At 38.6% G+C, this 14,093-nt stretch overlaps 1 protein-coding gene across 2 annotated transcripts; it reads left to right on the top strand.

The window, feature by feature from the left end:
- Positions 1-6,056: 6,056 nt before the first annotated feature.
- Positions 6,057-13,136, top strand: LOC111261141 (glutamate receptor). Of its 2 annotated transcripts, none has more exons than XM_022834413.1 (9): positions 6,057-6,133; positions 6,452-6,613; positions 6,927-7,054; positions 9,402-9,535; positions 10,283-10,410; positions 10,680-10,791; positions 11,159-11,339; positions 12,048-12,147; positions 12,700-13,136. In XM_022834413.1, exons 1-9 carry the CDS (start codon positions 6,110-6,112, stop codon positions 12,859-12,861), a joined length of 1,131 nt encoding a protein of 376 aa, XP_022690148.1. In that variant the 5' UTR covers positions 6,057-6,109; the 3' UTR covers positions 12,862-13,136. The 2 variants fall into 2 exon arrangements, with proteins under 2 accessions (XP_022690148.1, XP_022690147.1); XM_022834412.1 differs by having other exon boundaries at positions 6,927-7,138.
- Positions 13,137-14,093: the final 957 nt, after the last annotated feature.

Raw genomic sequence — 14,093 nt, 5'->3', positions numbered from 1 at the left:
TGTATCTTTTGATAACAACTTACCAGTCATGCCACCTCATTTATGTTTTACTAGGAAATTCATATTTATTTTAAGACAGATAGTAAGGTATCTTTCAATATACCTACCTTCCGTAGAACGTCTAAATCCCGACTTATTTCTAGAGTTGTTTCTGAGATTGTAACTAAATACAAATATTTGTTTTAACAGCCATATATGAACATGCTAGAAGCGTCATTCCTGACACTTACGTTTGTTCAATATAAGCGTCCTTTAACGTCTTTAGGACCAACTTACTATTGTACTATTATTATTATACTGTATTAAAAAAGTTCCGTTAATGCGCACTTAATTGTTTATATGCGTAAACAAATGGTGATAGGCGTATCCCCGCTACAGTATCGCTCGAACACGTCACATACGAGAAGTTTCAGCAGAATTAAGTTACAGCAGGCTAAGTGCCTTAAAATACAACTTGAAACGCTCAGCAAGTACAAAATCTGAAAAATTTTACAGATAGTCTTAAAAAGGCCAACCGCAATTTATTTACTCGTCAATGTCCATATAGATGTATGTCAACATACTTTTTTAGGTCATTTTTATAAACGTTCAAGCCCTTTAAACCTATTATAGATCTTCCGTTTCACCCTCTAGAATTCCTTTTTTTGACATTTTTCAAAAACTGTCGACAACGTGGATAATTTCGGGCAAAAAAATGTATTGTTTCAGTAAAAATTGAAAACGCTGGACAATAATAGCCAACCTTCGTTTAAATTACATAAATGACGCATCATTTTTCGCCACAACGACAATGCTGCTTTGTTCTAGAAGGAATTGGCTTTTTCTCATAGCAACGACCGCATGTCCGCTAGGATGAGCATCACGCTGAAATCCGTCCATATTCGAACGCTCTATTGGGCATATATGTAATCCTAAAATGCGATAGCTTCGGACTGGAACAAAAGTAATGTCGATTGTTCATAGGTTACACCTAAGTTTGGAGTTTAATTCATTTTGAGTATATTTCTTGATTGTGCCGACAGGGCGATCCTTCATGGACGTGTCCATTCAAAGTAACTGCCAGCACGGCTTCAAGTCAGAGTCTATACAGGTTGCAGTATGTCTTCAGGTTCTTTCCCTGATGCCGCAATGTTTAACACCGATACCGGCCGTAAAACGCGAAACATAAAGGAAAAGTTTCTATAGTAACCGTAAATAGAACAATATTGGTATGGGTTCATTCATTAAAATCTCGCCCGAATACTCTAGAAACAAGAATGTCGATTGATAACAAACCAAAAGTCCCCAATGTGCAGGAACCAAAAATTGAGAAGTCCAAAGCATTTAAACTGAGCAACTAACTGTCGGGGCTTATACGGATGACCCGACCGGCGCTAGATAATCCCCTCTTGAAAAACGTACAATTATGTGTTGGGCTGAAAGACCAAAAAATTAAGGATTGCAGTTTATTATCCTGTCTATATCAAAGCTAGACGGCCCGAATCAACAGAATTATCTGTCAAGGGGGAATTGTGGATGCAACTGCGTAAATGAAGTTAACGACATTGTTATGCAAAGAAAGATATTTTAATCCCGGTAATACGTTGGGGAACGTGAAGATTTACCATCTACTTGCGTTCAAAGCTATAGGTATATTAGCGACCAGCAATGCGACGCAAATCCACTTTATAAAAGGCAGGTCCATACACTTGTCGACGCAAGAAAGGCACTAAAAGAAGACTGGACCATAAATTGCGAAAAGTCGCATTGCTACACGATGAGCTGTGAATTACATAAATATTATAGTACGTTGTTTTGGGGTTCTTCGTTCGAGAAAAACTTAAAACAGCATTTTGGTGTTCTGGGCGCCGAAAAGCTAATTTATAATAGGCGGAATACTGTTAAATCTCGCCATACTACGTTCGAGCGCATATAAAGAACTAAGAACTCATTCCCCTGAAGACTACAATAAAAGAACTATATATATCTATGAAGAGCGTGTTCTCTTTCATCGCTTTTTCCGCTCCTCATTGTGTCATCCCATGCCGTTTAATACATTTTCCATTACTCCTCTGCAGCGTTTGTCAGTTCCTGTTGCAAAAGCCTTTCTTCTCAGCGAAAAGGGAGGTAACACGTTTTTAGCACAGATCGTGGCTGTGCTGGAATAAAGCAGTTCCTAAGTCCGCTTTGCCGGAAGGCTGTTGCGCCTTAATGGGCATAAGAGCACAGCGAATAACATCACCCTGAGCCTCTAAATAAAATAGGCCTCAAAAAGATTGAAACTACCAACAACAGTAAAAGAACTATCAGACGAGCCCAACATTATAATGATGCTGTCGAGAATGATAAATGTCGATTGCGGCCGGATGACTGAACGCGACGAACGAAAACTCTTGGTGCTCACTGTGATTACAGCCAGATGAAAGCGCAGGACGTTCAAGAAGAACATGATTTGGTATTTCTTTTGACTAAATAACTTCGACACGCGAGAACCTCAGTGCATACTGGATGTTCCTGCCTAGGTAATACGATGATACCAACGTTTAAAGCAAAGGACACAATCAATTTTTTTTTAAAATAGATGGGTTTTTCTATTAAAAAATATTACTGAAGCAAACATTTCCAGGCTATTTAATAGAATTTTAGCGTTAAGCTGGCGTGGCATTGGCGAAAAATTAAAGAAATACGCTTGACTGTTAGCTAACATAAAAAAAATAAAGAAGAGACATAACTTATACATCAAGCTAATCAAATATGATAACGTAAATACGTCTACGTGTAGAAGCCTTATTTTTTGCCTAACCAATATGCTTGTTGTTATATTTTAGGTTAATTGTTTTGAGAATATTTGAGAAAACATTGCTCCCAGTAAAATCCAGTTCGCTTTCCTGGATAATGGAATGTGAATTTATTTTATATATATATATATATATAAAAAATACAATATCAGAATTATCTAAATGACTATTATCTGCGCAGTTCTTCGACGAAAAGGCCTCTTCATTCGACCAACAACTGACCTTAACACTAAATCACTGGGGGGCAAACAATAATAGGTTTACTCTTTGTTTCACTTTATAAAACAAAAGCTTTTATTAGCGTATTTTTGTTAACTTTCGGTTAACAAAAATACGCTACCTATACGACCGACACAGCTTTCTCACTTTCACACTTATCCCAATATTTATAATTTTTTGTCCTCTTTCGTACTAACAGTTCATACATGAACTATCGACAAAATGCTAGCCTCGCACGCAATCATTTCCCTGTTGTCCAAAAAAGGCTATTGCCCTCGACTGCTTACCCTAGGCTAGCGCAATTATCAGCTGGTAGATCCCTTGGCTAACATTAGCCCAAGAGTTTATGAAATCACAACACACATCATTTTATGTCGATAAACAGGCCAAGCGATTAAAAGGTATTTCAGCAAGCAGGACAGTGTATCCGTTAATATTCGAATATTGACCGCCTCGGAAACATTTGTTTTAGCTGATATATTTCCTGGTACGTATGGTAAACATAATCACGATTAAATTCATACCTGCGAGTTACTAATACTATCTGTCTGTCTGCATAGCTTCATTATGTCTTCTGATAAGCATGAGCCGTTAACGCTGAACGGACGTTTATTGACGAATCTAACATGTCATATACCTGAAACGAAAGCACATGTAATATGCCCGAACGAGTTCAACCTACTACCCAACCGCTGTAATTTCTGAGAATCAAAGATGTCCGCATTTTGCCACAGAGCTGTTTGCCTCCAAGGCAGTGTCGTTAAATATCCCAAATATCCGATTGCCGATAATGCCGACAAGCCAAAGACGCGGCCCTTGAAAACTGAGTTGAAGGTAAAACGTTGCATATTAAAGTTTGTTCTTTTTATCTCGATTTGCTTGCCAGAATATTAGTTATCTATTTTTTTTATTGAGATGCAGCGAAGCGTTGCTCCTGCGATGCGTGCGATTCAGCTTATCGGCGTACAAAACATAGGACGTATATTCTATGACAAAGAATCTCCTCTGTCTCCTTGACGAAGACTAGCAAAGTCAGGGACGATGTTGGACTGAAACATTTTTGTAACCAATATTGATCAGCGTAGTCAGATTATGTGTCAGATGCTATCGGTCCTATAATACACTGGAGAAAACGATCAAAGCTTTATTCGATGCGCTTAGCTAGCCTTTGTTAAACTCTCGAAATCAGTCGTCTCAGTCTACAGTGGTGACCAGCAATGTCAAAAATAAGTCTTCCTGACGAACTTCGGGGATACCATTTGCGAATTACGACGATGACGGTACGCTTTTCAGCCGAAATTACTCTCGCATAAAGTGTGCTTTATGCGTGCTTTTATGCACGAAAAGCTCGTATTGACCCCTTTCTCATTGTACGGCTACATAAAGGTAGCAAATTTAGTGTTTTCCTGGAGCGTACATCGCTCTCCAGTTGTTCTCCAACGTCTTAAATTTAATGTTGAAAATGTGACTAAAAAATACTACAATCGATTAAACTTACAATGATTTCCAACAACTTACAAAATTTTCAACTGAAATTCATGCGTATGCAGGATTGTGACCATAAGATATTTATATTGAGTCGGCCGTTTATAAAAAGATATATTCATATTTTTAAGCTTCTGTTTTAAACACGTGTCACACACGTTTTTCCATAGAGAGGCTTATTCGTGAAATTTCTGTAATGAGCTAACCGGTCTGTTATTTAGCTCCTTTTAACAATATATGGTACTGAAATAGTTTTTAATTGGAACTACTAGTGGCAGCCGTACACCCAACTGATCCATCGCGATAATGGGCAGGTTCTAGTGCGTGGTCCGATGGGAAACGTTCTTGAAAGCGTTATCGCCAGATATAACTTCACGTACGTATCTACATTATAAGGAGTGAAATGACGATATTACTTTAATCTGTCGCTAGTTCTCGTAAGCAGGTCATAGGGACACCGCGTTCACTTGGTAATCCATAAACATTGTTTTTCCACGTACTTTCTGCCTTGTCTCGTGTGTATACCATGATATCCAGTCCTACTGGTAGTAAAAAAACAAAGAAAAGAGAGTTAGGACAGTGTAAATTATATTGGTGGCAAGATTATTTTATCATGGACGTATGGTAGAAAGTAAGAAGCGTATTGATGATAGCAGTGATTTGTTTGTGGAATAGATGTCACTGGGTTCACCTAAAGAGGAGGACATACTATACAGTATCTGAGTAGGTACATGGTATTCCAATTCTTCTTCTTCTATTCTTTATTGGTTTATAGTGTAATTGAAAAGGAAAAACAAGTTCTGTCGTAACTGAAAATGGTGAACGTTTGATTTTGTCCTTTTATGGCTTTGTAAATTCTTACTTGTAGTAGAAGTGTATAAAAGTTCATTTGTCGACAGAGCCGAAAATCTGGCAGGTCGCCTCTATTGCCATGAAGTTACTGTGATATAGGATGAACCTCAGTATATCGGAGAGAAGGCCCATAATAGAAAAACTAATCCTTATGTCACCCATTGTATGTATGTCCTGATTAAGAAATATGAAATAGGTACAAGTTCAAACGACACCTGAACAAGACGAGCATATTAAAAATACGTTTTATTTAAGCGTAGAATAGCTCCCAATAAAACTCTCTAAATTTTTACCCGTATCCCTAGCGGACTGCGATAGACAACACGTTCACACAGCGGGTTTATTTATTGTACGTTAAAGGTCGTTTTGTTGTACTTCTTACACTTACGAATAATTGCTTTAGCTTATGTTTGCAGACTTGCAGTACAATAACTGCGTTTCAGAATTTTTCGGGAGGGTTCCGATCTCCAGTGCCTTGTGGCGTACATAAAGTGTCCGGCTACGTAAATGAAAAAAGATTAGTCGTGACGCTGATAACAAAAGCTAGCGTTCGAGTCTGCCTATGCTGAAATGGAATTTTCCTTTTACGTCCTACTTGAAGCAATTGCCCGTTTTTTAACACTTTTTTAAATAATCTTTAAATTTTTAATCCTTTTATGTACGATTAAATAAATAGGGTTCAAATGATTAATTCCCCTTTTTAATATAGGTACGAAGCGAACATTCCAGCAGATCAACAGTGGGGCGTGATATTTCCGAACGGCAGTGCCACGGGCATGATTGGAATGCTCACCCGAAACGTACGTAACGATACTGTCAAATGGAAAAACCCAATTCATTGACACATGTTTCACTACTACTCCCTCTGGAGAATGAAAGATATATAGAAATAAATAATCTCATATGCATGTAAGCTTTTATTTACAAACAGTCGTTATTACACACAAACAGTTTGACTGGAGATCTGGAGATCTAGATATAGAGAGCGCGGGACATACTTGTGGAGAACAAATTCGTAACAAGCATGTTTGTTACATTGTAGCAAAGCATTTTATCGTCTTGAAAGGATAAGCTTAATTTCTTCATTCTGCCCTACGTACGTAAATGATACGTAACAGGAATCCGACTGGGCCGCGAACGCATTCGGACAAACATTGGATCGACATCGGGTAGTGACTCTGTCTTCCGAGTTCATGGTACAGGACTTAAGTATACTCGCTGGCCGCACATTCGGATTCCAAGATAATTACTTCGGATTATTTGGGGCATTCAAATCAAACGTGAGAATTTTATGACGCACGTGCATTACAGGTCTCGAAGTTGCTAGAGATGACACCAACAGGGCAGCATTTTTAAAACTGATAATTCGCACCTAGACATTATTATTTTTCGCGATTTGTACGATGCTTGTTCACGCCGATGTCGAGTTCACAACGATAATAAATTCGAAACTCTCCCAGCACATATATACTTTTAACGTCAACTACGGTATATGAACTCTCGATCCTATTAATAAACTAAAAAGTAACACTAGCAAACAAATCTTATAATTAGCGTTATAAAGTTTCTCACGGTAACATCTGCGCGATACAGGTCTGGACGTGCCTGCTAATGGCGACATTAGTGATGCCTGTTATTTTGGTGCTTAGTCGACTTCTGGAACGCAACGAAGGAAATGTAAACCGTACGCTATTTTCGCGAATGCTTGTCCTCTATGGCAGGTATGGACCTACTTCTTTTGACACCTGGCCTGGAGCAACCTTCTTTTACACAATTATGCGCTGTAACGATACGACTATGGTTCAGTAAGTGTGAACATTCTTAGGCACTGGGTGCTATCCCCGTGACGGTGCATGTTTGTCTGTCAAATTTAGGGATACGCAAGAGGATCTAGGTTTGAAACCGGGCGGGCGAGGCCACGCCTCGTTTTATTTTTTTCAAGCTAGCCGTTTGAAGTAATGCTTGACAGTTATGTCAAATCCAAAACTTAAAGCTTTTTTTCCTGTTTTAAGCTAAGCATTTTCTGGGGTTAGCATCATGTTATTAGCTTTTGTGCGTAATTAACGCACTCATTTTCATTTTAAGTCCACCTGCAGCTATATTTTCAAGCGAAAATTTCAACACACAAGGTGGCACCTAAGTAACGAAAAATTCCGGTGAACAACAATATCAAGTTGTAGCCAACTTGTTGAGTCTTTATCTTGTTGTTTAGTTACATGTATATATCCACGTGAGTAGGTTACTTAGCAGACTAGGCGGTGAGCTAAATAAACACGTATCGAAAATTTATTATATTGCATATCTGCGGTTGTAACCAACGTTCTAGTAGCTCCGCTGTCATCTGTAGGATTCACGTGCGTGTGTGTGCGCGTGCGCTATATAAACACATCTCTAGTGACGGCAATAAACCCCATCGCATATTAGAAGCGGTTTATGAACAGGTAATACTGGCCAACATAGTTACTGGCAGAAAACCGCTGCGTCTGCCCGAGAGTCGTCTCCTATAAGTACTATAGACAGCTTCGGAGAAAAACGCTAAAGTCTGAACAATCCTATATTACCTACCCACAGCCCGCTAATTATGGCTAAAAAGCTGACATCATTTAACCACAACATTTTGGTGGGATGACCTGGCACTTTGCTTGTTTCCTCTCTAAATAACTGAATTTAACACAAGTAGAACTAATAATAAGTCGAGGTTCACAGTGAGACGAAATGTATTTGAATATAATTTAGTTACTTATGAGATCGAAAGACGAACTTGAAGGACGACGCTATAAGCGGAACGCACCTCTATCACGTAAACGGATCTGATCTAATCTTGAGAACGATTTTAGATAGCAGGAAATGTGTTACAGTGGTCACGATACGAAGTTATAATTGACGTTTGATTATACTCACTTATTCGCTCATAGAGCCTTTTTTCAAAGGACGATATTTCCGCTGCCAGCTTTTATCCTAGCTAATTCAAGTCGGTCCCACAATAACTCAGGCGGAAACTAGTAGAACGGAAAGCGTGCCACCTCACAAGGATTCTCCTATAGAGGTCCGTCGATCACATCTTCTAAGACACCGACGCCCCAAATTGGCAACAATTTTACACGTGGACGCTTCCCAGAATACATAGGCTCGAAACGGGCTATCATCGAACGCACAAAGAGTGAAAATACAAAATACCATTTCATTTTGAACGGTTTTCCTATGATTTATAAGCAAGTTCACAGAGTTAACTTCAGCTCAAATAGATTCGGGAACATTTAACCGATTGCGTCTACTTGCGAAAAACGTTCAGCAAATTCGTTTTAGCCTCGCCTTTTTCTTGGCTTTCGCACACGGCTCCACATATGCACGCTGCGCTCAATGCCATTTGCATATGGAACTACGCAGGGAATCATCTAGGCCAACAACTTTCTCCGTTTGCATGACCGTTAAGGTACATTGTATGGTCCTTAATAATGAAGTACAGAGTATGCAAGAATCGAACTAAATGCTGTTTAAGGAACAAGCGCAAATACCCCGCCTGTGTTTTTCCCACCGGTCGTTTACTACGACAAGCCAAACGTGTAAATGCGAGTGCGCAGCGTTCACTAATTTGTTTTGCAACAGACAGATCGTCAGAATCCAACCCATAAGCAAGTGTTCTTTACCGTCTCAAAGAAACTAGAAGTTCAGAACAAGCCAAGCAAACTTGTGAGAATTCATTTTATAGACAGTACCGGTGTGTTTCTCTAATCTCCAGTCTACAATGGAGATGACAGATGCAAATGCATCGTCTCAGTTACTTGCTTCGTACAATGTCAATGATGCCATAACGCAGCCGATTCTGTGCGGACATCACAATTCGGGCACTAGATAATAACAACTTTTAATTTTTTTTTTTGTAATTTTTGTTATGTAAATACAATCGTCGACATTTCGACTTTGATTGTGTCACAATTTTTCATTCTATCAGTGTATCAATAATACCTTGGACGACAGGAGGCCTTTAGTATGATGGCACTAGTTTTGGAATTAGGCCAATATACACAGCAAAGTAATATGCGCAATTTTGTTTGTCATAAAATGAAGGAATCTAATGAGCGTTGTGAGAACAATATTGTTCGAAAGCATTGAGGACCGAGATCTTCCCAAGGGCAACTCTGGCCGCATTTTAATTGGACTCTGGCTGACTTCCATCTATCTTACTATGAGCATATTCCAAGGTAAATAAAGGCGGCTAATATTATATATATATATATATATGTAGATTTTATTTGCATGAAAAACTACTTATCTACTTAAGCCGTGCTACAGTTTGGCTATTTATAATTCTAGATGATAGATACATTCGTTGCAAAAGGCAACGCGTAAGTGTAGTTGATGTCCAGTATTGTAGACCACGCAAAATGGGTTGCGTTTATAGAATTATATTGCCTTACAGGTATTAAGGTGCACTTAGCATTTTGCTCACATAGCAGATCATCGCGCTAAACTCGACCAAATAGAAAAGTAACAAGGCCTATTTAGGAACCACTTGCAACAAGTAACAAAGTAACGATCTTCAAAGTTTAGTGAAGCGCTTCAACAGCCGTACTCTTAAACCCAGCGTCTGATAGTCCCCGAATGCCAAATACGATCGAAAACGCAACGTATTCAATACTAGAGTCGTTATTGGTTTTGTTCGACTACAATAGTAATCCTTACTGCAGGAACTACGAAAGATGGATATCCTGATCATAGGAACTGCCACAGTTAGAATAGCTCTGTTCAGACACATTTCACTTCTCTCAGGGATTTTGCAACTTATTTCAAACTTAAGCTTAATTACTCTCTATTTCTACCAGTGTATGTTCGTTTGTTAATTGCCCTTTGGTTTCGATTTGGCTTACCTCCAAAAGACAACGGCGCGCTATGCCATTAGTTATTTTGTTATGTCTGTTGTTGACGGAACTACTCTGGGCTGGCCATAGGAACGATGAAGGCTAGTTTACTCATCAGCTCAGGATCAAGTAGGATTGACTCTATGAGGGATTTAGTGGTACGAAAACAAGTAGTACCAATCATTTGGAGAGGGACCGCGTACCATAAGCTTTTCCAGGTGGGTTTGCTACAGTTTTTCAGTGTATCTTGCACTACATTTCAGACAGCTGCACATAATGCAGATGCTACATTCTATAATATAGTACATGCCGTATCTCTGAATAGATGTCCGGCTGATTTTTTTTAATATTGACATTTAATTGAATTGTAACAGATAGCGGTATTTCAGTTGAGCCACTCTTTAAACCCGTCCAGGTTTGTACTCATGATATTCCGATCATGCTAAGTTAGTAAAGGAAATCGTCATTTTTCTGGGAACACCCGCAGAGGGCCGACATGGATATTTACCAGACAGTGTACAGCCGCGCAATGGAGAAGAACGGTATTTTACCTGGAAATCAACTGTATACTAATGAAAACTTCATGAATGTACTCCAAGGTACAGGCAAAAAATATTCAAGTGTTATGAAGCTAACATATGTGCCGTAAATATTAATTATGTCGTCTTTGGCATAAAGTAGTAAAAGATCAGAACGATGCAGTTCGTGTCCAGATATTCTAGACTTTTTGGAATCAATGGTTAAAATTGTCAGATGAAAAAATAACAGTGCAACTAAACAACTTATTATTCTATTTTTAACTTTTATTTATTTTATTAACGAAATCTAGTACTTCTGCCGAGCATCTCCATTTACTTAGCAGTGCACAAAAGCAAATAATTTTGCGGTCCTATTGAATTTTACGTGGCTTCGCCTGTACAGGAGATAAGTAATTAGGATGCTCTTTTATGATTATTATGATTGGAGGTCGAGCAGTTATAATCAACGAACAGTCGTCGATTATGTACAACCTCGGTCGAAGCTGCGATGCCCTTCGAGGTCACCCTGGAGAGTTCTATTTCGCCAAGGAGCCCGTTTATACGCATGGACTTAGCATGTCCCTCCGGAAAACGCTGCATCCAATGCTCAAACGCGTCATTAACAAAACGTTGGTGTCAAACTTTCAATAAATGTACTTACAGGTTTTTATTTATCCATTTTATTGCTCTATACTCTATTTAACTAATGTACTTTTGTACAAACAATACATATTCGATGAACTAGAAACTTGAGTTTAATCCAGTGCACGGTAGTAGGACCGTACTCGCCGTGTATGGCTCAAGGCTTATGCTTGCTATTATCTAGGCAAATTGATTACCGCTTTGCCAAGAGCACATACTTTGCGATCAATGCAACTAGGTAACGAAACAAACAAAAACTACCGGATTTTTTGGCATGCGTTATACTTCCTCATGCTAGCTGCTCACGCTGTTTTTAGTTCTTCTGCTTCTCCTAGTGACACATATTTCTGTCAAAGTTTGTACATTCGCCATTGCCATATCTAGCCACCCAATACAGCTTATCGAGCAGACAATTTTCAATTTCAAAAAAAAAATTATATATTAGATGATCTTCCTACGCAGTGTAGATAGACACAGCTCTTAAATATCTCTGGGCTAATTCATTCATCGAAGCGTTTTGCTCGGGCAAAATTTCACGAGACGTAACTACGCTATGAGATGAATATAAAGCTAACCTTATTTCACCTTATTATGAAAGTTTCTGTTGTGTAAGTGCTTACATAGTACAGTTGGCAAGTTTGCTCATTTACAGTTATACGTTAAATGGGATAACATCAACGTTGTGTCATTTCTAGAATTCGAGAGTTGCAAGAAACCGGAAATATTCGTAAATGGCTTAATATTGCTATGGCCGACTTTTTCACTTGTGAAATCGTAAACGGAGCACCTACACAGGTATTGAATTAGCATTTCGCTGGCTTTTTACATCCTTTGACTTTCACATATTTCTTATAATGTATAACTACTTCCAAACAAATCTCGACTAACTACTATATTGAGTACATCTGCACCCGCACTGTGATTTGTTATTGAGAACATAGGTTACCTTTTAGATATACTGAATAGATCTAAGAAGTTGACACACAAAACTAATGGCATTTATCTGTTTTTTTTTTATATGAGGCTATATGTTGTTTATTCCAGAACCTATAATGTAACGGTAGCAAAAGTGCCAATGACATATCTATTTTCTCCAGCAATTTTTAAAAAAAAACCTATATATTGAACCCGTGCTCGTTTCATTTAGCATTTTTGACACATTTACTCTCGCCGAGTTAATTAGCTACTATATTGAACTATGCTGAATATATACAGAAATTGTGGCAAATGTACGAACGGTTATGTGCGCCACTAGCTGGTGTTTTATCTATAATTTGCTTTCATAGTATACTTAGAACTATTTGTTATAGTTCTGTTAATGTTGGTAAACTGTATCGTGCTTTTCAGGAGGAGCCCACGGTCTATACGTTGGGTTTATCGAAGCTAAAGGGCCCCCTTATTATTTATGGAATGGGGGCCGTAGCAACGTTAATTACCCTGTGTGCGGAGCTCGCCTGGGAAAGCAAGTGCTTCTGCTTTATTTGGCAGAACGGAAAACTGATTGCTTAAGTACGCAGAAGGGCTTTGATCATTAACAGTTATAGCTATTAATAACAATCACTTACTAAGGTACTTACCCATTAGAAATCTAACATCGAACTAAAACGATAAATGAGACTTATAGCCAATACAGACGCTCTTTCTAATCACAGAAAAATATTCGATCTGAAACTGCCCAGTCTGGCTGGCGTACGGCGTATGGTTCCCGTGCAATTTGTCCAGTGTGTTATTATCACCTGCAATCGAAGTACTAGACAACTAATAAATACTTATGAGATAAACGACCCCCTGCATTGTACGCTTTTACCATTCAGTTAAGTAACCTTCAAGCATGCAATCCTCGGCTTATACGATAGTATATCCCTCATCACTCGAAATTTTTTTATAATTCTCTCTACCTCTCAGTTTTTGTCAGGTAGGGAAGATGGTTTTACTTTTTACAAAAAAGAAAATTCCATACACCGGACGTTCTAAAGCCACGCTAATTATTCAAGCTGTGCAGTTAGCGCGAAAAGCGTTCGCGGTTTTTCCGAGTTTAAACTAAAGGAATTTTTTCGCCAAGTTGCATTACTTTTCACGAAATCTTATTCACAAAATATACGATCATAACAAACAATTGTCTTCTTCGAACAGCTGACGTATCTAAAACCTAGGCACTGACGAAGAAATATTCGATCAGTTCTATCAGGGGCAGATTCGATATCATGAGTATCACACTGATACTTTCTTGCCCTCTAAATACAGCTGTTTTTTGAAGAACTTCCGGCAGTCGACGAATACGCAATTGCCATGAGCAAGCTCATATTCTCTAGTCGGTGCCTCTAGTCTTTACCGACTCTTCTACTAGGCCTACCCATAATAAAAGAATGCGTGGCCTCGCAAAGTGCTGAGTGACATGCTCGTAGAGTAACACCTGTTATACACTAATTCTCAATGAGAACCTGAAGAGATGCAGGCCAGTGTTGATGCTGAAAGAATAAATGTAGCTAACAATATTTTGTTTTCTGACTGTCCTTTTATCTATCCAGATTGATTGATGTCCTCGTTTCTTTGTAGCTTTTCACGACAGGTGAAATTGGGCGAAAGCTCACTAACACTTTCTGCATCTTGTTAAATACCATATGCTAAAAAATAAGTACGACCACACAAAATGCACCGAAGCTGGCAACACGTTCTCGTGTTGGAACGTAAAAGCTGTTGAATAATGAAGTAAAATCCTCACATGATATTTCCCTTCCCTT

Source organism: Varroa jacobsoni, unplaced genomic scaffold (genome assembly GCF_002532875.2).
Source record: "Varroa jacobsoni isolate VJ856 unplaced genomic scaffold, vjacob_1.0 scaffold_523, whole genome shotgun sequence".
Lineage (NCBI taxonomy): Eukaryota > Metazoa > Arthropoda > Arachnida > Mesostigmata > Varroidae > Varroa > Varroa jacobsoni.
This window is presented reverse-complemented; position numbering and strand designations above follow the sequence as displayed.